The 23,664-nt window shown below is 42.4% G+C and overlaps 1 protein-coding gene across 2 annotated transcripts in view; it reads left to right on the forward strand.

Moving 5' to 3' along the window:
• The window catches only part of spcs3 (signal peptidase complex subunit 3), a 60,681-nt gene extending 37,190 nt beyond the window's left edge, over positions 1–23,491 (forward strand). For both annotated transcript variants that reach the window (XM_088372340.1, XM_088372341.1), the window contains exons 4-5: positions 17,646–17,761; positions 23,227–23,491. In XM_088372340.1, the coding sequence (XP_088228466.1) occupies positions 17,646–17,761; positions 23,227–23,359 (249 nt within the window). In that variant the 3' untranslated portion in view covers positions 23,360–23,491. The remainder of the gene's footprint in view (positions 1–17,645; positions 17,762–23,226) is intronic.
• The last annotated feature ends 173 nt before the right edge of the window (positions 23,492–23,664 follow it).

A 23,664-nucleotide genomic window follows, 5' to 3' on the forward strand; every position in this document is an offset into this window, starting at 1 on the left:
CTCTGAGGATCTAAAAAAAGAATTATTGCTCTACATAAAGATGGCCTAGGCTATAAGAAGATTGCCAACACCCTGAAACTGAGCTGTAGCACGGTGGCTAAGACCACTCAGCGGTTTAAGAGGAGTTCGATTCAAAACAGGCCTTGCCATGGACGACCAAAGAAGTTCAGTGCGCGCGCTCAGCGTCATATTCAGAAGTTGGCTTTGGAAAACAGGCGTATGAGTGCTGCCAGCATTGCTGTAGAGGTCGAAGGGGTGGGGGGGTCAGTCCGTCAGTGCTCAGACCATACGCCGCACACTGCATTCAATTGGTCTGCATGGCTGTCGTCCCAGGAAAAAGCCTCTTCTAAAAAAGAAGCACAAAGAAGCTCGCAAATGTTTTGCTGAAGACAAGCAGACTAAGGATATGGGCTACTGGAACCATGTCCTGTGGTCTGATGAGACCAAGATAAACATATTTGGTTCAGATGGTGTCCAGCGTGTGTGGCGGTAACCAGGTGAAGAGTACAAAGACAAGTGTGTCTTGCCTACAGTTAAGCATGGTGGTGGGAGTGTCATGGTCTGGGGCTGTATGAGTGCTGCTGGCACTGGGGAGCTACAGTTCATTGAGGGAATAATGAATGCCAACATGTACTGTGGAATACTGAAGCAAAGCATGATCCCCTCCCTCCATAAACTGTGCCGCGGAGCAGTATTCCAACACGATAACGACCCCAAACACACCTCCAAGATGACCACTGCCTTCCTAAAGAAACTGAGGGTGAAGGTGATGGACCGGTCAAACATGTCCCCATACCTATTGAACATCTGTGGGGCATCCTCAAATGGAAGGTGGAGGAGCGCAAGGTCTCCAACATCCACCAGCTCCATGATGTCATCATGGAAGAGTGGAAGAGGAGTCCAGCGGCGACCTGTGAACTCCATCCCTAAAAGGGTTACGGTGGTGCTGGAAAATAATGGTGGCCACACATAATATTGACATTTGGGATTTTCAGTTGGGGTGTACTCACTTTTGTTGCCAGCATTTTACACATTCACTGTTGTATTTTGAGTTACTTTGAAGTAACAATAAATGTACTTTGCTATCCAAGTTCTGTACAGCAGTGCTTCTCAAATAGTGGGATGCGCCCCCCTGGGGGGGCACGTGTGACACCAGGGAACATGCTTTTCTTTTGGCTGTACTAGATTAAAGGGTAATTAGACATCCACTGTAGTAGGTGGGAGTGACTATCACTGTAAGAGTGTGCGCAAGGAGTAGTCGCTCTACAGTGTAGAGCGCACGGAACATACGCACACAGTACAGAGCAGGCGATAAAAAGTGCAGTGGGACACCATGGAAAACTATTGAACAGGGTTGAAAAGAACGGTGGAGAGAGACGGAGATAAGACAATTGAGAGTCACACGAAAGCTAAGACAAGAAAATATGACGAAGCGTACGTAGCGCTCGGCTTCAGTGTGACTACGATGGGAGATGTGGAAAGACCGGTGTGTTTACTGTGCCTTACAATGTTGGCAGCGGTCAGTATGAAGCTAAATAAATTAAGGCGGCACTTATAAAGTCATTGCACTCCAATCACGCTGATTAGATGCTTGAGGTTTTTCAGTGAAAACGGGCTGAATATTGCCAACAATCATCCCACTTTGTGAATGCTACCTCAGTCAATCAGCAAGAACTGTAAGCATCATCTAAAGCACCATACCAAATTGCTCAGTGCAAGAAAAAAACACACCATTGCAGAAGAGCTAATACTACCTGCAGCCGTGGATATGGTCATGCTGCCTCATTTTGAGCACAAATTGCTTTATTCATTCTTGTTTTGTAGGTTAAAATGTTTTATATATTGTGCTCCTGAGTTAATGTTAATGGTCACCCGCGTCCGAGCGAGGGGAAACAAAATCCATTTATTGTATTCTTCATAAGGGGTTCTTGTGAGCCGTGCTTAGTCTGGCACCTCACCTAGGACCCTTTTAACATGGGTGACCCTGCCAGGTGCATGAAGCCCCAGACAACTTGGCTCCTAGGATCATTAGGACACGCAAACCTCTCCACTACAATAAGGTGACAACTCACGGAGGGGAGTTTAATAATAATAATAATAATCATAATGCACTGGATTTATATGGTGATTTTCAATATGAGCTAAGACTCAAAGCGCTCACACTAGATGTGTTATTGATACGCTCACACATTCACATTCTAGTGATGGTTAACTACATAAGTAGCCACAACTTCCTTGGGACAGGCTGACTGAAGTGTGGCAGCCAGGTCGCGCCTATGACTCTTGTTTAATCCTGAAGACATCTGAGAACTTATTTTCATCTCAGTGGTAATGCCACCTACTGGCTACAGGAAATGAATGTTGTAATGGTGCATCTTAAAGATAAAAGCATGGATTTCCTTTAGCCAGTAGGTGGCGCTACCACCACAATGAAAAAAGGTTTACAGAGTAGACTAACGACTCAGAAGGCTGAGGTCTTTTGAGGTGCAGGGGGCACTCCTTAAGCCCTTCTATGACTGTGGTGGCCTCTGCCATTTTCTCTGCAGTGGTCTGCTGGGAAAACAGCATCACAGCAGCTGACAGGAAGAGTCTGGACATCATTATGCAGGACTTGGTCAGGTTCTTGTACATCTCGGAACCTCATCAGGATTACATAGGGTGGTTTTCCTATCCTTCAGGCGCAAAGCTTGTTGATTGCTTTGGCTTGCTTTGTCAGGAAGGTCTTTCAGCAGAATGTAATGAGAGTAACGTAGTGTTGCGAATTGTACAGAGGCATTTTTAGAAACGAGATAGGGGGCAAGCTGAAGCACCAAGAAGTTTTGAGACCAAACTTTTGAGAGCAAGAGAGACAAAATGTCATCCTTTTATCTCTAGACAGGCATGTTACACAAGCATGCGTTAAAATATATTGCATTGCAATTAACATGTGCTGCATAAAACAGCATAGAAAATTGTATCTGAAGCTCTCATGTCCATCCTTGAGGGTCATTTTTGGTCCAGCAGTGCCAAACAATTCCCTCAATACTTGGAAAAGTACTGACCATCAATATTCACTCAAAAGTTTAATACAAAGTACAATGCATTACGAGCAGGAAAACATGGCCCAAGCCCAAATATCATAGTAGTACAGTAATACATATACGCCACGGAAATAATTGGTTCATTTTATGCTATTGAAAAGATGTATTGTACCACAAAGGAAATAAGTACACATTTGTACTTACCGTATTTTTCGGACTATAAGTTTTTTTCACAAAAACAAAACAAAACATGAAACCGCGATAAACGAACCGCGATGTAGCAAGAGATTACAGTAATTTGAATTTCAAGGTTGTTTACATAAAGGACAATTCGATCACGGGATGACGAAGATGACGAAGGGCCCCATGTACTACCAGCATCATGAGCGGCTTTGTTTGTAAGTGACACGGAGGATGAAGAGTGTTGGGTTCAAAGTGCTAACTGAATATCTGAATAAGAGAAAAGGATCAGAAGACAAAAAACAAGTGAGGCAGAATATTGATTTTTCTCGCGAGGAGTGCGATACAGATTGCTTTCTACAATCTGACTACACACTAAAAATCTGTTTACACTCCTCGCTCTTTTTATTTGGAATGCCCTACTCACAGTGTGAGACGATTAGCCCTTGGGGGGGGGGGGGGGGGGGAAGAGATTGTGGCTTCGTCTCGTAAGAAAAGAAACAAAAAGTGACGCACAAAGTGTTGCGTGCAGATATGGCTATATCAGCAAAACAGTTTAAGCAATATTCCGAGAGATAAAAAGAGAAGGTGATGTTCTTTAAGGAAGATCAGAAGGTTGATGACGCATCGTTTGACGTGTTGTTTTCACGATCCGTTCTGGTGGACGCTGAGATGTAAGCAGTATCTTGTTTGACACAACCGTCACAACCTGACCCAGCCGTAATCCTTCTGTTCTGTTGTACAAGATAAGAATAAGCAAGGCAAAGCAGCAAGCATACTGAACAGCAACATTGTGAATAAGTACTCATTAGAGAACGCATGATAACATATATAGATATACAATTTTTCTAACAATTCCCCCCTGTTTATCATAAGTTCTCGGGGACTAATTTATCACCCATATGGCCACTTCAAAAGATTTTCAGCCAAGGGATCACATTTCGCAAGAACTAACTTACACTTGGGAGGAAATTGAGTCTTAATCGTCAAAGCCAGAGTCAGGAAACAAATCGGACAGGTTTACCACAATAGATTCGCTGACAGAGTCGTCACTAGAGAAAGAACTCCCGTCGATCGAAAGGTCATCCCTTTGGAGTAACGGAAAAGTCTCAGCTGGTGGAGAGATAGCAGTTGTAATTAGCCTATTAATTAAGGATCAGAGACAAGGAATGCAACAACATCCACACAGGGTCAAAATGGCAGAGAAAACAGCAATGGAGACCAGGACCGAGGAAACCAGGGTGCGGTACTTTCCGAACACGTTCAACCAGTCGGTCGAAACCTCCGTGTTCACCCCACTGTGTTCCTTCATCCTCCCATTCAAGGTCCGCAGACCCTCAAGGGCCCGGGACAGGCTTCCGTCGGCTGCAGTATTATTTGGAATAAATGTGCAACATTGCTCACCAAACATGGCGCAGACACCGCCTTCTTTTGAGAGTAGCATGTCAAGGGCCATTCGATTCTGGAAAGCCATGAGGGAAGTAGCGGCCAGTTGGGAGTGGACCGCCTTGAAACCCACCTTGGTCCAGTTTCCAAGCCTCTGCACGTTGTAGTGGATGTAGTTAATCCTGTCAACATTTTTGTTAAGAGTACACCACCAACACAGGGCGGATTCAAAACCAGCTGCTATCTGATTCACCAGCTTATACTCATCCGGTACTCCTCTAGGAACACCAATGGCGTCTATGTAAATTGGATTAGCTGCGCCCTGCCATTCGGCGTTTCGCTTCGTTCTCGGCCAGTATTCGGGCACTACGGACTTAGCAAAAGATGTTAGATCATAAGAGGACATTGGTATCAAATGAACAGGAAACAATAAGGTTACCAAAGCGCAAATTCCAGAGCTGTTTAAAGGACACCTATCATAAAGTTTGTTACTATTACACCAAAACCAAATATCACTATGAGCAATGGGCAAAAAAGGGGCAGTGACATTGGTCATGGACCCACACCATGGAGTGGGTAGGGCGCCGAGCTTCTCACCAGTACCAGGTAATCTAATGCATGTAAAATTACCCTTAGCTACATCGGACAAAAAAAGGGGTTTATATTTTGTCATAGAGGCAACAGGGTAAACCTTATCCCATTTAAAACAATCATGAGTGGGTGAAATGGATGAGTTTAACATTAAAACAACAGCACACTTAGGAACTATATTTGCAGGTATGATTTTCAAAAGAGGTCTTGGACCCATACATGCAATGCAACTGGTGTTGGCCATTTTTGCGGCTTGCTCAGCCATAAGAAGCCAGTTGTTGGTTTGACCGCTTATTCCTGTGGAGGCTACAAAATAGCTGTCTATATCAGTGAGGAGCATACTTGTGATTTTTGCTCCTGCTGACAAGGTGTAATTATTTGTAACGGGACGGTCTGCGATCAACATTGTTTTGTTAATGCAAATAGCAATAGGAAAGTGAGGATCAATTCCAGAGAACCAAGCCCACAGTTGAAAACCCCAACAAGAAGTGTTAAACAAAGTGGCATTTGGAGGACGGATTTGACCATCAGGGAGTGTAAGAGTCAAAAGAAGGCTTGTGCCCTGATTTTTCAAAGTTACTCGTTTAGCAAAGAACACAGCCTCTTCACTGGTACCAGAGGGCCAAAAATCTTGCGTTTGTGTGGTGACAAGGGTGCCCCAGTCGGTGCTAACTGGGTGACCAGTTAAATACCACCAATATCCGAGCCATATATCCCCAGTAGTGGGGTGACCATTTCGAAAACCTTTCAAACTTTTCATCGGTAAAATAATAGAAGAAGATGTATTAGGAGCCACAGTAAACATTGAGTTATTGTAAGTCCAAGACAAAAGCCATGGTACGCAAGTTGGAACGCGGACGGTTTCTGGTGTACAAACAACACGATCGAAAGGGGATTTTGTGTTGCGCTTATGTCTAGCAATTTTTTCCCATGAGCCATATTGATTAGAATCAGCGTTGGTAGTTGCCTGGGAGAAGAATGTTCGAGGCTCATGGTACTCTATCCATACAAATAAATATATATATATATATATATATATATATATATATATATATATATATATATATATATATATATATAACAATAACACAAACCAACAAAAGCAACCAAAAGCACATGGTAGACTTTGCGCAGGCTACAGCCCGATTAAAGCACTTTACGAATGACTCTCTAATGCTCATGTTTTGGATCTCCTCAGAGTCAACACCCTGAGCTTCGGGTTGGTGTTTTGGAAATTGGCTTCTGCTAGCTTTCGTGTCAACCCTGGATCTTGGCACCAGGATCAGGCACTATTACCAGACTTTGCTCACCTTCCGTACTTACTCACCTTTTTACAATGAGATAAATGCAGAAAACAAACAAATGCAGAAAAAACAATATTCTTTCCCTTCACATTTATGTAATTGGATATAAACCATATATATTGTCTGAACCGGATACAATGGAGTCGGGAACTTTCCTCTCTGAGGTCTTAAATTGCCTTGTGAAAAAGCTGCAAAACCGTATGTCGTATAAATAGCTTCAACTTGTTTCACCATACCCCCCCGTCGAGACATGGGTGACCCCATGACTCGAAATAGCAGCCCATTTGAACAAGTTACGAGGCAAGACAGGTTTGCCCAAAGGTCACACAAAAAGACCATCAGTGTTTTTAGTTGCACCCCGCTTTTCCCAAGAGAGTCGTTCCTGGGAGGGGCTCTGAGACTGCATGTCAAGCAACACATCGGGGGAGATGTGTGACATCGAATCATGATCTGTGAGAGACGAGAGGACATGGAGCAGGCCTTCTGCAGCGGCCTCAGCGGATTTGTCAGCAAAAGCATTACCAAGAGAAACAGGATCAGATCTTGCAATGTGAGCAGCACATTTGCAAACCGCCACCTTTAAAGGTAGCTGGACAGCGTCCAAAAGTTGAGTTAGTAATGTGGAATGGGTGACGGGCTTCCCTGTAGAAGTTATCATGCCACGGTTGCTCCACTGCTGAGCAAAAACGTGCACTGTAGCAAAAGCATACTGACCATCAGTCCAGATAGTGACGGACTTGTTTGCAAACAATTTGCAGGCCCCAGTCAAAGCAATGAGCTCAGCGGCCTGTGCTGACATATAGGATGGCAGTTTAGCAGCCTCCAAGACTTCGTCGGGAGTAATGATGGCATAGCCAGTAAGGGTCACACCAGATTCATTTTTATTAGAAGACCCATCAACAAAATACACATGACCATCTGGCAGAGGCGTATCTTCCAAATCAGGCCGAGCCTTTGCAATCTTTTGGGCAGCATCGACACAATCATGGAATTTGCCGTCGTCAGGAAGGGGAATGAGAGTGGCAGGATTGAGTGTCGTGCATCTTTCAACGGTCAGATGCGGCTGAGACAGCAACGTAGCCATGCAAGAAAGATGACGTGCAGGCGACAGAAAAGTCACTCACTCACTCACTCACTCACTCACTCACTCACTCACTCACTCACTCACTCACTCACTCACTCACTCACTCACTCACTCACTCACTCACTCACTCACTCACTCACTCACTCACTCACTCACTCACTCACTCACTCACTCACTCACTCACTCAATCAATCACTCAATCACACAGGTGTTAACTAATTTGTAATTATAGTGCAAGCAATTCCTAATCCTACTTTACCTTTGTATAAGGCACAGGTGTCAAATTGTGCTTCATATTCATGTCATTACTCGAACTGTAAATCTTCCCTTTTAGTAATGTAAGTTTAAAAATTAGACCAGTTTGTATTTGTCTGATTTGAAAGCGAGTTACTCGTCAGCTTGTTTTGCAGCTCCCACAATATGAGGCGCTCACACATCTACTCGGGTATGACAGTCATACTGGCCCTCCAAAAGAAGCCATGACTACACCATTGATCAATCGCGTATCTTAAATCATGCTTTTCCTCCTTTGAAGCGACTATGTACTTCAAACCCAAACGGCACCATTTTATAGGGAAAAAATTTGTCGAATTTATTCGTTGTTGACATAATACTGGCCGCAAATTTGCATGTAGAGCATTTTTGAGTTGTTGATCATAGACATCAGTTGAACACTCTTTCTGGTCTGTGTCTAAAGTCTTCAAACAACTTATCTTGTTTTTGTTTAGTTCGGCGAATGTCTGTGTAATTTGCTCTACGTTGGAAATTTTATTTTTATCCTGCCCAATAGTTGGTCAATTTGTATTTGTAATGGCACCCCGTTATATTCCAATGGACGGCCCTGGAGATTAAAAGGACTCCAGGTGCCTTTAACGCTTGCCCAATGTTTGGTTAAGGATGCCATGAAAACCTGTTGCACTCCATCACCTCTCAAATTATAGGAAGCAATGAGTTGTTTAATTTGGGGTACAAAGACGGAAAGGATGGTTTGCTTTGCTGTGCCACAACATCTGTTTTTGTAATTTGACCATTTTTCTCATCTTCATTCATCACATTCTTGGCTGCGATTCTTAAGCGAGCTCGCGCTGACACTGTGTCATCATTTTCCTGTCTGTGCAACAGCAAGTTCTTTTTTATCTTTTCTTTGTCTTCCGTATCTTTCAATTTTCATCTCATCTGGGAAAATGAGAATGTAATTTTGCTTTTTAATTTTTTAATTCTAAGTCTTGCAAAATTGCTGTATCCTTACTGCACTGAGATAAACTGTTAAATATATCTTTAAAAACAAACAAAAACAATCTATGCTCCTGCAGAGACTCTTCAAAATGGGACCCAAATGTCAGATTACAAATCAAAACTCCTCCTTCACTCTCACATTTTTTTGATAGAACAGTCTACTTAGCTAGACACTGTCATATACTAAATAATGGCCTGCAAATTAAATATAATGTTGTTGCTGTGGTCCCTCAAAACATGTTACTAGAATTTGGACAATTACTAACCCCCATCAATTGATAAATTATCTCCTCACTAAAGTCCTAGCCTGTTAACCTATCTGCATCAAGAAGACATTTGCAATGCAGGGGATTAGAGAACAATAATAACACCATTGATTTCTAATCATTAACCTAATTTTATCCAGTTCTACAATGTATGTTTTCTCTTACTCTCACATATTTATGAGGGTTGGGCACTCTCCTCGTCGGACGAGTTTCTGCCCACAACCCTCATATTATTCTATAATTTCTAATTTTTACATTTAACAATGCAAATCTGATAAACCATTGTCTAGCACACCGCTTTCGTGCACCAACTTAACGCAATTCCAACCTTTATAACGAACTGATACACAAAGACAAACATACACAGGAACAAACACACGGGCCCACAACATAGACATGACAATCTTCCCAGCTGATAACAAGGGTGGGGGGAGCAACTGAAGTGCGGAGAGCCTCGCCACCGCCACGTCGCATAATGCAACCCCCCACCTCTGTCCAAAATATGCATTTGTCAAGGTATTTTATATTTTCGGTGTCGACCCTTCCATTAATTTCCAATCTTTGCATTTTAATTCATGTCTGGGTAGCGACTTTTGTTTGCTATTTGGTTTTCCCATGGTTTATTTTTCTAAATTTCGGAGTTGGCAATTTGAATGGCACCTACAGTGTCCTAAAGCCAACTTTATTCACAGGACAGTGCATTATAACCCTGTGGATTGAGTTTAGCACATAGCAAACAAGCTCTACAATGTTTTTTTTTTTTTTTTTTTTATAAATGTTTTGAATATGAATTAAATCCATATGTTGTATAAAGCCGACTGAACTGCCCTTTCATCCCCCCTGTTGAGCCATGTGTCAACATCACGTGACAACTTCATGGCTCAATATTGCTGCCCATATGTATCGGTTCATTTGTATGGGCAGATAATATTGCTGCCCATTTGCATCGGAAGTTTTTCTTTCTCAAAGTGACAAACCAATCCACCAATCGGAAAAAAAATCAACAAAATAACTGCCAGTGAATTAATATAATAGTTAATTGTTGTTGTTTCTTAACTTTAACTAGCTCAATCGCTCTCTTATTCTCAGATTTTAAATTTAGCTTTGAAATGTCGTTATTACATAATTTTTCTTCATCCAATTCCAGAAAGCAAGTTCTTTCCATCTCTCAAATTTTGTTTCATCAAGGCTAGGCATTAATGCAGTGTGGACCAGTTTCTGCAAATAAACAAATTGCTTGCTTTTCTTTACTTCCTATTTTTTCAAAATTGATTTTGTTTTGCGGTGCAAATCAGATAAAATTATTTTGTGCACCTACGTATATTAGCCAATTTCATCCTTTTAACACATAACACTGACAGCACACAGACAACACAAAAACAGCAGAGGCACAGATCACAAACAATACCAACAAACAACGCTGCGCAAACGTATTTTGACGTTTTGGTAATACCTTTTTTTTTTTTTTTTTTTTTTTTCATCAGTGCCTTTTATCCTTCATGCTAATGCTGTCACATCTTCCTTAAGCATCACCCTGCTTCAAACATTCTCTGAGAAACTCACACTTTCCCTGCCTCGCCCACAGCCATAGCACCCCCGTGCGAGGGGGGGACGCGGCATCAATGTTGATTGGTCACAGGCTGGCCATTTCCTGCAACAATCATGATGCCGGCCCACCGCCCACACGAGCATAGCACAGGCGTACGCGCACAGCCCCGACCCGCGACTACGCGCTTGTCAGTCTCACCCTCTCAAAGGGCAGGCCAACTCTGCTGTTGCCCCCTTTCATCATGTTCACATACAACATCTTTCACTGTCTTCTACACAACATTTGCTGTCTCTTATTTTCATCCTATCAAGCCACCGTTCTAGTCACTTTCTGCCACACACGTCTTATTTTCTCTACTGCCACACACTGCTCATCTTAGGTTCTCCAACCAACTTAAGCACACCATCATCCACTTCTCAATTATTTTGATGGACAATTGTGCGCCATGTGGCCCTTTTCTCCACAATTCCAACATTCACGTTCACTATAAGGTACAAATCCTCTCCCGTGGCCCTTGGAGCCTCCTCTAATAGTGGCTCCTCGCCCCCTCTGACCTTTCCACCCTCTGCCTGTATCTTGGTAGAAAGTGCCGCTGTCCTCATCTCCTTCTTTTTTCATCTTTCTAGGGTCTCTCTTTGTTTTCTCTTTCATGGCGCCTCTAAGTTCTATCAATTTGGTTGTTTTTAGTTGTCCCTCAAATTTATATTTCTTAACCCATTTATCGAGGTTTTTAAGTCGGTCGGGATCCTGCCTTTCAATTATTTTCCAATCTTTACATTTAAGATTATCTCGGATATTATTTTTACTCTTCCCGTTCCCCATTTTAATCAATTTGGTCCCAACTGTAAAACCATAGGGGTTTCTAAAGTCGGGTGTTTCCAGTGGGATAACGAAAAGATCCTGTGGTGATTCTCACTTCTACCAGCGTTCTGGTGGAGAATCCTTGCCTATTGCGTCCACAGAACCACGTTATGTGTTCCCCACTGCTTTAATATGGAATACTGTATCTAGTGATACGTATTCCCATTCACACTCTCAATCACTCAGTATTACGGATGTTATAGATGGAAATTTCATTTTCAGCTTTTCTGCGGCTCCGCAACCTACTACTTGGACATCCACTGTCCTAGACGGAATTTCAGTTATGCAGGGTCTGTGGACTTCCGTTGTCCTACTTACACACCTAGGGTTTTACAGCCCTCGGCCGCACCACACTTTTAAACAAAACAAACTCACCCTCTGGTTCTCTTCACCTCTGCACCTCGGACTGCCTTCAACACTTAGATCCCAGCTGACAAGCAGACAGCCAGCCCTTGAAAAGGATGTAGGACCCCACCTAGGGAGGTCCTGCCGCGCGCGGTCTTTCTGGATCTCTGCTGCCGTCCGCTGGAATCCTCAGGTGTGTTGGCATCCGGCTCGAAGGACCAATTAAATGTTGGGTCTAAATACGATTAGACATTAAATCACTCGCTGGAATGAAGAGGAGAAGACAACCAGAACAGGTTTACTCACGAGGAGAACGATAGAGAAAGCAATCTCAGTTACAACCTCCATCAGTTCTGAGTCCTTACTCCACGTGCCCCTCTTTTTAATGTTATGGTTGCCCTGGTTACAGAGGCGTTGCTACACTAAAGGGAGGGGGAATTGTGTCTGTAGCAACGCTGATTAGCAAAAGAATGTAGTGTGGTGTGAATTAGCACTTCGCTGTTGGCTCGTGACCCCCCGCAAAGGCCATCCCCAGCCGTCTTCCCTCGCAGTTGGCTGACTCGTCGTCGACTGTGATCAAATACCTTGAAGCACGTTGATTGCCGCTTTGCTGTGGAACAAATGCAACTAGACCTTTGCTAACTTTATCTACTTGGTAAATTAACACATAATAATAATAAGTAACTTGTCCTAAACACTTCAACACACATTAAGCAAACGTGAGGTAACCGGTATGCAGTTCCTTAAACAAACATTGAGTAAATATGGGATAACTTTTATGCAACTACTTCTAACTGTATGTAACCTTTAACAAAGAAAAACAGGTCTGATAAACTACAATCTATGAACCAAACCTACATCTAAATGAAAAGGAATGAAGTTCCTGTGAATCAAACAAAGAACATGTCACCTATGCAAATAAGCCCTGCTCATTGTTAGTGAAGGCCTCTTACGGGAACCAAAACACACAGACAACATAAGGACAGGAAGGATACAAATGGCTGACAGGGATCAAAAGACATCCCTATCACTAAAAAGGAAGAACCTAGATAAAAGGAAAGATAAACTCGTAAAGTCGAGGCCTCCAGGTCTGGCAGGCCAAAGCTTCACTTAAAATTATTCCAACATTTCCCCCTGTTTATCACATATTTGCTCAATTTTTACATCACCAAAAACACCCACTTCACTCGATTTTCAGTTGTCGGATCACAGGTATGAGCACAAATATGTTTACACTAAAAAGGATAAATGTTGCATCATCATCATTCGGAAACACACAGATCTGGGAAAAAGTCTGTAAACTCAAGTGCAAAAATTTCATCTTCATCGTTATCATCAACATGCTGGCGTTCAGACATTAGGCATACCCGGGCCATCTTGTCTTCCATGGGCGATATTGCTGTAGTGATGAGACGATTAAACAGAGCACGCAGACATGGAATACAACAACATCCACACAAGGTGAGTATAGCAGTAAATACTGCAACTGATATTATAATTGAGGACACAAGTGCTTTATACTTCCCAAAGGCATACATCCAGTCGTCCCACATTGATGTGTCCACACCAGAGTGCTCTTTCATCCTCGTGTTGAGGGATCGCAGGCCTGCAATGGCCTTTGTCAGGCTCCCATCAGGGGCGGTGTTGTTGGGGATAAAGGTACAGCACTGTTCTCCGAACATTGCACAGACCCCTCCTTTCTCAGACAACAACATATCAAGAGCAATGCGATTCTGGAAGGCCATTAGGGAAGTCGTTGCTAGCTGTTCATGCACTGCCTCAAGCCCCGCTTGTGTCCATTTGCCCAATTTTTGCACGTTGTAATGGATGTAATTTATCCTGTCTACGTTTTTGTTTATCGAACACCACCAACAAATGGAAGACTCCCATCTTGCTGCAATTTGGTCAATTAATTCTTATTAATCAGGAACACCTCTGGGGACTCTAATTGCATCAATTAAAGTCAGATCATCGTCGCCTCTCAAATTTAAAGACATTTTGGTTTTTACCAGCTTTTCCCCAGATCTTGGCGTGTCGATACATATACAATTTTGCTTGACTACATTCTCTAGAAGCAATGGTTTCTTTTCTTTTCCTCAACGGATATTATATAGAACGCTCTGTTGCACATTTCACAATCAGTGAAGGTTGATGACGCATCGTTTGACGTGTTGTTTTCACGATCTGTTCTGGTGGACGCTGAGATGTCAGCAGTATCTTGTTTGACACAACCGTCATCTCGCCCCTGACCCAGCCGTAATCCTTCTGTTCTGTTGTACAAGATAAGAATAAGCAAGGCAAAGCAGCAAGCATACTGAACAGCAACATTGTGAATAAGTACTCATTAGAGAACGCATGATAACATATATATACAATTTTTCTAACAAAGAGTTTGAAGGATTTAATGATTTGGAGTGACACAGAAGGTTTGAAAAACTATTATGGCTTTTACGCACGCCCGGTCCTACTCTACGGAGCTCTCTTTCACCTCTGTGGATGGAAATCGGGGGCCGGTGCTCGGCCGGGTGGCTGTCCGGGGACGGTGGATGCGGCTCAGACATGGCTTTTATGCACGCCCAGTCCTACTCTATGGAGCTCTCTTTCACCTCTGTGGCTGGAAGTCAGGGTCCGGCGCTCGGCTGGGTGGCTGTTCGGGGACAGTGGATGGGGCTCGGACATGGCTTTTGCGCACGCCCGGTCCTATTCTATGGAGCTCTCTTCCACCTCCGTGGCTAGAAGTGCCACCTCCGGGGATGGAAGTCCACGCCGCCACACGCCTGGAAGTCCACGCCGGTGCTTGGGGCCGTGTGGCGGTGAACTGTTTATGTTGTAGTTATTTGATATATTTTATTTCGTGTAGCAACTTGTATATGTTTTTATCGTTACAGTTCAGTAGTTGTTGGCTCGTTGAACTCTTGTTTTGTTAAATAAAGAGCTGTTTAAATTTCTTAACCCTCCTGAAGTTGCGCAGATTGTCTAACTCCTCCAGGATGGCACATCCATGCGTGCTGTTATAAGAAGATTTGATGTCTCCCAGTACAATCTCCAGAGCATGGAGGAGATTCCAGGAGACAGGCAGTTACTCTAGGAGCTGGACAGGGCCATAGACGGTCCTCATTCCATCAGCAGGACTGATATCTGCTACATTGTGCAAGGAGGAACAGGTTGAGCACTGCTCGAGCCCTACAGAATGACCTCCAGCAGGCTACTGGTGTGAATGTCTCTGCCCAAACAGTCTGAAACAGACTTCATGAGGGTGGCCTCAGGGCACGACATCCTGTAGTGTGGCCTGTGCTCATTGCTCAGCACCATGGAGCTCGATTGGCAAGTCCGCCACTGGCGCCCTGTGCTTTTCACAGGTTTACTCTGAGCACCTGTGATAGACGTGAAAGGGTCTGGAGAAGCCAAGGAAAGCGCTATGCTGCCTGGAACATCATTCCGCATGACCGGTTTGGTGGTGGGTCAGTGATGGTCTGGGGAGGCATTTCCATGGAGGGACAAACAGACCTCTACAGGCTAGAGAACGGCAGATTGACTGCCATTAGGTATCGGGATGAAATCCTTTCACCCATGGTCAGACCCTACGCTGGTGCAGTAGGTCCTGGATTCTTCCTGATCCATAACAATGCCCGGCCTCATGTGGCAAGAGTATGCAGACAGTATCTGGAGGATGAAGAAATTAACACAAATGAATGGCCCTCACAATCACCTGATCTAAACCCGATAGAACACCTCTGGGACATAATGATTCGGTCCATCAGACCTCTTCTGAGGTTGCTCCTCAGACTTTACAGGAGCTTGCTGATGCCCTTAGACAGATCTGGGAGGACATCCCACAAGACACCATCCGTCATCGCATGCCGTGATGTTGTCAAGCATGCATACAAGTTCGTGGGGGCCACACAAGATATTGAAAATAATTTTGAGTTGCAGAAATTGAATTTAGGTAAAATGGATGAGCCTGCCACAGCATCTTTTCACTCTGATTTTTGGGGTGTCTATATACTGAGCCCTCTGTAGGCTGAAAACTTTTATTTCCATCAAAAGATGTGACATCCTTTTGTTCCTGAGACATTAAACTGTCCATATCAGTATAGATATCCAACTTTTTTTTCTCACCATTGAAATTTTATGTTTTCAGTGTTCCTTTAATTTTTTTTGAGCAGTGTGTATATATACGTATATACATACATATATATATATATATATATATATATATATATATATATGTATATATACACACACAGTGGGGAGAACAAGTATTTGATACTCTTCTGATTCTTCAGCATTTCCCACTTGCAAAGCATGTAGAAGTCTGTAATTTCTATCAGGTATTCTTCAACTGCGCGTGATGGAATCTAAAACAAAAATCCAGAAAATTGTATGATTTTTAAATAATTAATTTTCATTTTATTGCATGAAATAAGTATTGATAAATCAGAAGAATAGAATTTAATATGGTGCAGAAACCTTTGTTTGCAATTACAGAGATCAGACATTTCCTGTATTGTTGACCGGATTTGCACACACTGCAGCAGGGATTTTGGCCCACTCCTCCATACAGATTTCCTCCAGACTTCAGGTTTAGGGGCTGTTGCTGGGCCACATGGTTTTCTCCTCTGGATCATGAATGGGAGAAGGTCTATTTTTGTCTCATCAGACCACATGACCTTCTGCCATTCCTCCTCTGGATCATGAATGGGAGAAGGTCATGACCATATGACCTCCCATTCCTCCTCTGGAACATGAATGGGAGGTCATGTAGTCTGATGATACAAAAATAGAACTCTTTGGTAACAATTCACCTCGTCATGTCTGGAGGAGAAAGAATGCAGAGTTACATCCAAAGAACACTATAGCTACCCTACTGTGAAGCATGGGGGTGGAAACATCATGCTTTGGGGCTGTTTCTCTGCAAGAGGATCAGGACGACTGACGGAAAGAATGAATGGGGTCATGTATTGTGAAATGATGAGTGAAAACCTCCTTCCATCAGCAAGGCCATTGAAGATGAAACGTGGCTGGGTCTTTCAGAGGAGATATGCATGGAGTAATGGACCAAAATACCAGCAACAATGTGTGAAAACCTTGTGAAGACTTACAGAAAACGATTGACCTCTGTCATCACCAACAAAGGGTAGTATATAACAAAGTATTGATATGAAGTTTGTAATTGAACAAATACTTATTTTCAACCATAATTTGCAAATAAAACCTTTAAAAATCAGACAATGTGATTTTCTGAATTTAAAAAAAAAAAGTATTTTGTCTCATATTTTAAGTGTATCTACGTACGTGTTGAAAATTACAGGCATCTCTCATATTTGCACAATTGGCAGCTGACTTAATACTTTTTGGCCCACTGGGTTTGTGTGTGAGTGTGTGTGTAAATGTATTTATAAATGTGTGTGTGTGTGTGTGTGTGTGTGTGTGTGTATACACACACACACCTGCACACGCACGCAAGCACACACACACACACATATATACATATACTTGATAGACCGATACAGATGTAAAAATTCCTATCTCAGAAAAACTAATCTGTTGTTAGTTAGGTTGATTATATGAACCCCCGATCAAAAAGAATAAATATTGTCTCTTAAAAAAGGGACGGGTGTATTCTAAAATACTATACATACTATGTATGGAGTACGTAAGGAGAATGTTTGTTATGATAAAATACTGGACCGCTGTGAGAATTCTAATTCATTCAATTGCATAATTATTTTGCTAAACATTGTTCCTGCTCATAACAGTATGCAGGTAGTAATATAAAATGTTATTTTTGTGTGTGTGTGTTTGTGTGCGTTTTTGTGTCAGTCTTTGAACCAGGTGGTGCTCTGGGATAAGATTGTCCTTCGAGGTGAAAAAAACAAACTAAACCTCAGAGAGACAAAATCCAAATACTTCTTCTTTGACGATGGAAATGGTCTCAGGTAAGGCCTACATGGTGGTTGAGCATAAGATTTTTGATGGAAATATATTTAATATAGGGCGGTTCGGTGGCGAACTGGTTAGCACATCTACCTACAGACATGATGTACACGAACGTAAAATAGTTTCACCTGAAAACGGCCTTTAAAATTCAGGGATGAGAATCTTCCGCGGTTCCGCGGATTTCCGTGTTTTTTTCCGTCGGGAGTATCATTTTCGTGAATCGTGTAGATCCGTTGAGAAAATTTTTTTTATATGGGAGGGGGCAGTCAGCAATCAACAGTATTGCGACAACAGCCGCCTTTTTTTCGGCAGCATTTTGGCGCTACTTTTTTCATATCATTTGCCTACTCATTTGCTTAATTAGCAAAAGTTTTACCCAGCATGGCGAAGGTTTTAGAGAAAAAAGACGAGGATTGTGCCAGGGAAATAGACAAGTCGAACTGGATCAGGAACTGCTTCAGATGGGCATGGCTTGAGAGCAGCGTCATCTTACAACTCGGAACACAAAGACGCTCTTAAAGCAATGCGACAGTGAGCGCCCGGTGCGCTGCCGTTGCGCAATCGAACTAAATTAAGCTCCCTGCGCACTGAGGTCCAATTTTGGAAAGTACATCAGGATTTTAAAAATATTTTCAAAATTTCAGCGACGGCTCTGTCACAATAATGCGATCAGCGCGGTGCAGTTGCGCGGTCGGCGACGCGCTACGTTTGTGCGTTCGGCGGTGCGCTACAGTTGCGCCATCGGACAAAATTAAGCTCCCTTCGCACTTAGGTCCACTTGAATTTTGGAAAGTACATCAGGAGTTTGAAAATATTTTCTAAATTTCAGCGACAGCTCTGTCACAATAATGCAACCAGCGCGGTGCAGTCGCGCGGTCGACGACGCGCTACGGTCGCGCGTTCGGCGGTGCGCTGCAGTTGCGCGATTGGACAAAAATGCAAATAAAAAATGCTTAGTCTTGGAACAGATTAAAAAATTTTCCATTATTTGTAATGGGTAAAATAGATTCGGAATTTCACCGATTCGCTTCTCGAACCGCCTTCTGGAACGGATTGTGGTCGAAAACCGAGGCTTGACTGTATTATATTCACCTAGGTAGCCCACCAAGCAGGAATATTTTTTTAACAAAACTGTTGAAATTGAGTGATGAAATTAAGCTTTCCAGTTTGTGTGTGTGTGTGTGGGGGGGGGGCTACTTTTCAGTGTTTTTTTTTCATTTGCCGTTCTCATCCCTGAAAAATAAAGCACCCTACCTCAAATCAAAGCACGGCTAAATAACATAAATAACATGGAGAATTCTTAACACGTACTGTAAATGTTTTTAGAACAGGTTTTATTATTATAACAATTTTACAAGATACAAGTATACATACTATAAATATATTTTTAGAACTCTTTTATTATTAGAACAGTTTTTCTATAACAAGGTACAACACTGTAAATATGTTTTTAGAACTCTTATAAAAATATATATTATATATATATAAAAAAAAAATTATTAAAAGGTACAAGTGTATGCACTGCAATTGAGTGGGCACTCCCTGCCTTCTGCTGGCGTGTGGGCAACCTTCGTGCCATAATTCCTCAATTTAAAAGTTTTATTTTGAATTAGAATTTTTTTTAATTTGGAAAAAAATCTGCGATGTAGTGAAACTGCGATAAACCGTGATATAGCGAGGGATAACTGTATAAATTTTTCCAACACAGTATTTCTTGTTGTATTGTGGGTGTGTAAGTCAATTAAAAGTGTGGTTAACCTTGCCAAGCAATGCAAAGTGTCCAACTTCAGAATTACCACACTACACTAACCCGGGGGACATCATGCATCGTGAAGGAAAAGTGAGACACGGTTGCATATGACTCTCCTGTTGTATTGTGGTTCAGAACACAATATTAAAGCTTTTTAAACCCTCCCCAAAACTATTTTACAGCTATATAAAACTTTCTTGTATCACTCATCAGCATCGCCACACTGCTCTATGCATATATTGCACGTATATAGTAAATAAAAGAACAAACACATGATATAGTCACGTGCCCGACTGCTTCTGCACCGGTTGGTGGGTGTGGCTGGTCGCCGCCTCCTGCGTTTGAACTCAGTTACGTCCCCAGTGACGTACATTGGTTAGAGGTACGCCCCGCGCCATCAGGGCTCATTGCCACTCTTCCTCGCACATAGGGGAAAAAGCGCTGTCGTCCCAACCCCTGAACAGCAGTGCTTTTTTCCCTAAAAAGAGCTGCCATCCCAACTCCTGAACAGCAGTGCTTTTGTCCTACCTGCGCGACATTGAGCCGCGCACCCCTTGCCCTCAGTGAAGCACAGAGGCATGCCTCGCGTCATGACAGCTCTTTCTGCACAGAGGCGCATTTTTCTTTTGAGTGCGGCTATGTCACGTCTCCGCTCTTGTCCTGCTGCCCAACTGAGCATTGCGCGCGAGATCTCGGGGGCATTCATCGCTAATATGGAACTGCGCATGCTTATCTGCGCTGATTGCCACCACCTTTTACCGTGTTACCCGCTGATTAGGGCGTTTGTATAGACACTGTTCGTTGCCGTTTCGTCTGCCTCGACACACACACGCCTGCCACCTGATTCCCATTTGCCCAATCCGCTATGTAACAAGATGACACCACGACAGGTGACGTGAGCTCACTGACCGACTCGTCAGTCCCCATGTACACACGCTCTGCTGGCGTTCTATTCTCCCTTTTCCTGCCTGGCAGCTTGTATGCCTTAACACACGCACTCGTTTGCCTAATCTGCTGTGTAACAAGATGCCACCCCAACGCGAGCTCGCTAACCGGCTTATCATCGCCTCCTGCACCCGCTCTGTTGCCGTTCTGGCCTCCCTTTTCCTCTTTTTGCATTCCCCAAATAAACAGTCCGTGTTGCAAATTGTTGTCCTGCCTCGTTCATGACAGGCTGGCTGCTGCACTTCCGCGTTTGTTCGCACTGACGGACAGAGGCACACCCCGCGTTGCCAGCGTGTATTCAAATTCCATTCTCCCGTCACTTATAAACCTGCAAAGTTGCGCATTCGTGCAAGATAAAGCGCAAAGTCAAGAGGGATCACTGTAGTTCTACAATGAATTAATGCCTTATATTTTAGATTATTTGAGATTTGAGTAATTTAAATTACGAAAGAGTATGATCATGGAACAAAGTAAACTTATATCCCAAGCAGTGTTCCCTCTAATTTTTCAAGTGTCTGTGCAAACACACAAGCTCCCTGTGCACACTGTGTGCAAAACCAGATTAAATAAATAAATAAATAAAATATTGTCAATGAGAACTTTAACTTGCTCGGGGTCGGATTTTGTTTTGTGTGACAGCTTGTTCCTTTTCTGTCGGTCTTTTGCGCTCTCTCGCAATAATGTACTGATTCCCTGTCCTATCACGAGTCTTTGTACAATTCCAACAGTTTTCAAATAACATTTTTCTGCAGAATGTGACGCTTGAGGTAGCCAAACTTTTCAGTCCATATTTTCCCCTCCGTAAACTAGCCTGCCACTTTGGCTTCACTGCACGTTTTGGATAGTAGACCTTTCGCACTCGAAAAAGAGATAATCACACCCAGTTTCACCCTTTGTTCTTTTATTTGCACACACTCCGACAGCCATTTCATTTTAAAAGAACCGCCGCATCTCTTATTTACTTTGGCTTGGCGAGTGGATGTGTCGCTGCTCGTTCGTTTCGCCATGATAAGGGGTTAGCTCACTTAGCATTTGCATCTCTTGACTACGCCACACTGTTGTTAGCAAGCTAACCTGCACGGCACGAATGGGCAGGACACATTTTCAGGCACTGTCAATGCTATGATTGGCTATGTAGCGTAAGTGAACCATATCATCATTCACTGGACACCTGTCTATTACTGATTTACACTACAAAAAGGCACAGAAAAAAAAACATTCGTCCACTTAATTAGATTAGATTACGTCTAACATTAGATATTAATCAATGAGTTTATGCTGTATTTTATTTTGTGCACAGCATGTAGTTTCTTGTGCGCATAGACTTTTGCACAGCTGCGCTGCTTAGAGGGAACACTAATCCCAAGACACAAATGCACTAAGATTTGCATAAACATTTTGACTATAAAAGAAGGCAAAAAAAGAGCTGAAACATGCATGTTGTTGAATAAGTAGTTAATATCACAGTACTTATTTACTGTCTGTGGTTCTTGTTTTGTTGGCACAAGGGATTCATGTCTGAGGTCACAGCTTTTTGTTGTATTTTGTTTTTGTTTTTATTATTCTGTGTGTATGTGTTTTAAAGAATGTTACTTTCTTAAACTGTACGATCTGGCAACAAAAAAAATGATGCCAACCATTTAGACCAGAGGTGTCCGAACGTTTTGTAAGGAGGGCCAGATTTGAGAAAGTGAAGGGGCCCAGGAGCCAATAGTTTTTTCGGACATTTTTTAACTACAAAAATTTCATGCAAATACACTGTTATAAAACAATTTTCATTGTCACAATTGTCTTTATTTTTCAAATGACAAAATAACCAAATGTAAGCCACTGAGGCAGATGTGAACAACTCTAAAAACACAAATTCAGCCTTTCATTCATATCTGAAGTGAGATAACATTGAGCCAAATGTATGAAATACCTTAAATTTACATGTGTTTAAAATTATTTTTGATTCCCGAACATTTTAAACAGGAGTTATAAGTAATGCAAAGTTGTCTATTATTATTAAAACTTAAAACAAGTGAATTTTGCTCTTGTCATTTACAATATCTTTCAGAAAGTAATAGTTTGTGTCACGTCTACAGGTTCATAACATCAACAGTATTAACATGGCCATTTCGTAGCTTGCTTTAGTAATATTTACTTTTGACTCACAGCCCCGCGTGAAGAATCGCTGTTGTGATGCCAGTTCAGCTTGGAGCTGCTTCACTTTATCAGTCACCCTTGTAGCTTGTTGTATGTGTTAGCATGTCTGGTAGTGTCTCTTTAGGTTGAAATTCTTAAACAAGGCAACCATCTCTTTACAAATTAGACAAACACAATTGCCTTGATTTTCAGTGAAGTATTGTAATTCCCATCTCTTTTGAAAGCGACGGCCCTCAATGTCAACTTTCCTCGTTTTCTTTGCAGTCAGCATGGCCGATATGAACGGAGAGGGGTTTGCGGCACGGATGCAGACTGATATTATTAAAGTGGTGCTGCCACCTTTTGGTAAAAGGAGGAATTATAGTTTAAAGTTTCATGATTTCTTTTTATTCAGGTTAACAGTGCAGGCGGGCCATAAATAATACATTATAAGACCGAAGCTGCGTATGAAATCTGACCGGGGGCTGGATTTGTCCCGCGGGCCGGACTTTGAACATGACTGATTTAGACAATTGTTAAGGGAACAATCGTGCGAGTACGTCTGCGCCTGTGTATACACACACTTGTGAGATGTGTGCTTTGTGTCACAGTCCGACTGATGGAACTTTCTGTATCACCCAGGGCCAACAAGAACATCACTCTGACATTGTCATGGAATGTCGTTCCCAACGCTGGAATACTGCCGCTTGTAGCTGGAAGTGGATACATCAGTCTTACTTTTCCTGATAAATATGAGACTCCAAAGAGCTATTAGAGTGAAACAGATTTTTCGTTGATAATTTACAATGCATTCTCTACTCTTAGGCTTTTTACAAGAGAAGCACAGTCATACTAACCATGTGTTAATTAATGTAACTTTTGGTGAGAAATAAAAGACTTGAAGTGTTTTGATCTTTTTTTAAACACCTCAGGAACAGGCTTAAGATATGAGTTTTGTTGGTAACAAATTGAACAATTGTCATGTAGTAATAGTTTTTACTGTGTCCCAAGTAGTGGAATTTTGCCACGTACAATTTTGATCACACCTGTCTCAGTCATGTTTATGTTATTCTATTTATT

The sequence above is a fragment of the Syngnathus floridae genome, chromosome 4, assembly GCF_059516105.1.
Source record: "Syngnathus floridae isolate MCC-2025c chromosome 4, RoL_Sflo_1.0, whole genome shotgun sequence".
Lineage (NCBI taxonomy): Eukaryota > Metazoa > Chordata > Actinopteri > Syngnathiformes > Syngnathidae > Syngnathus > Syngnathus floridae.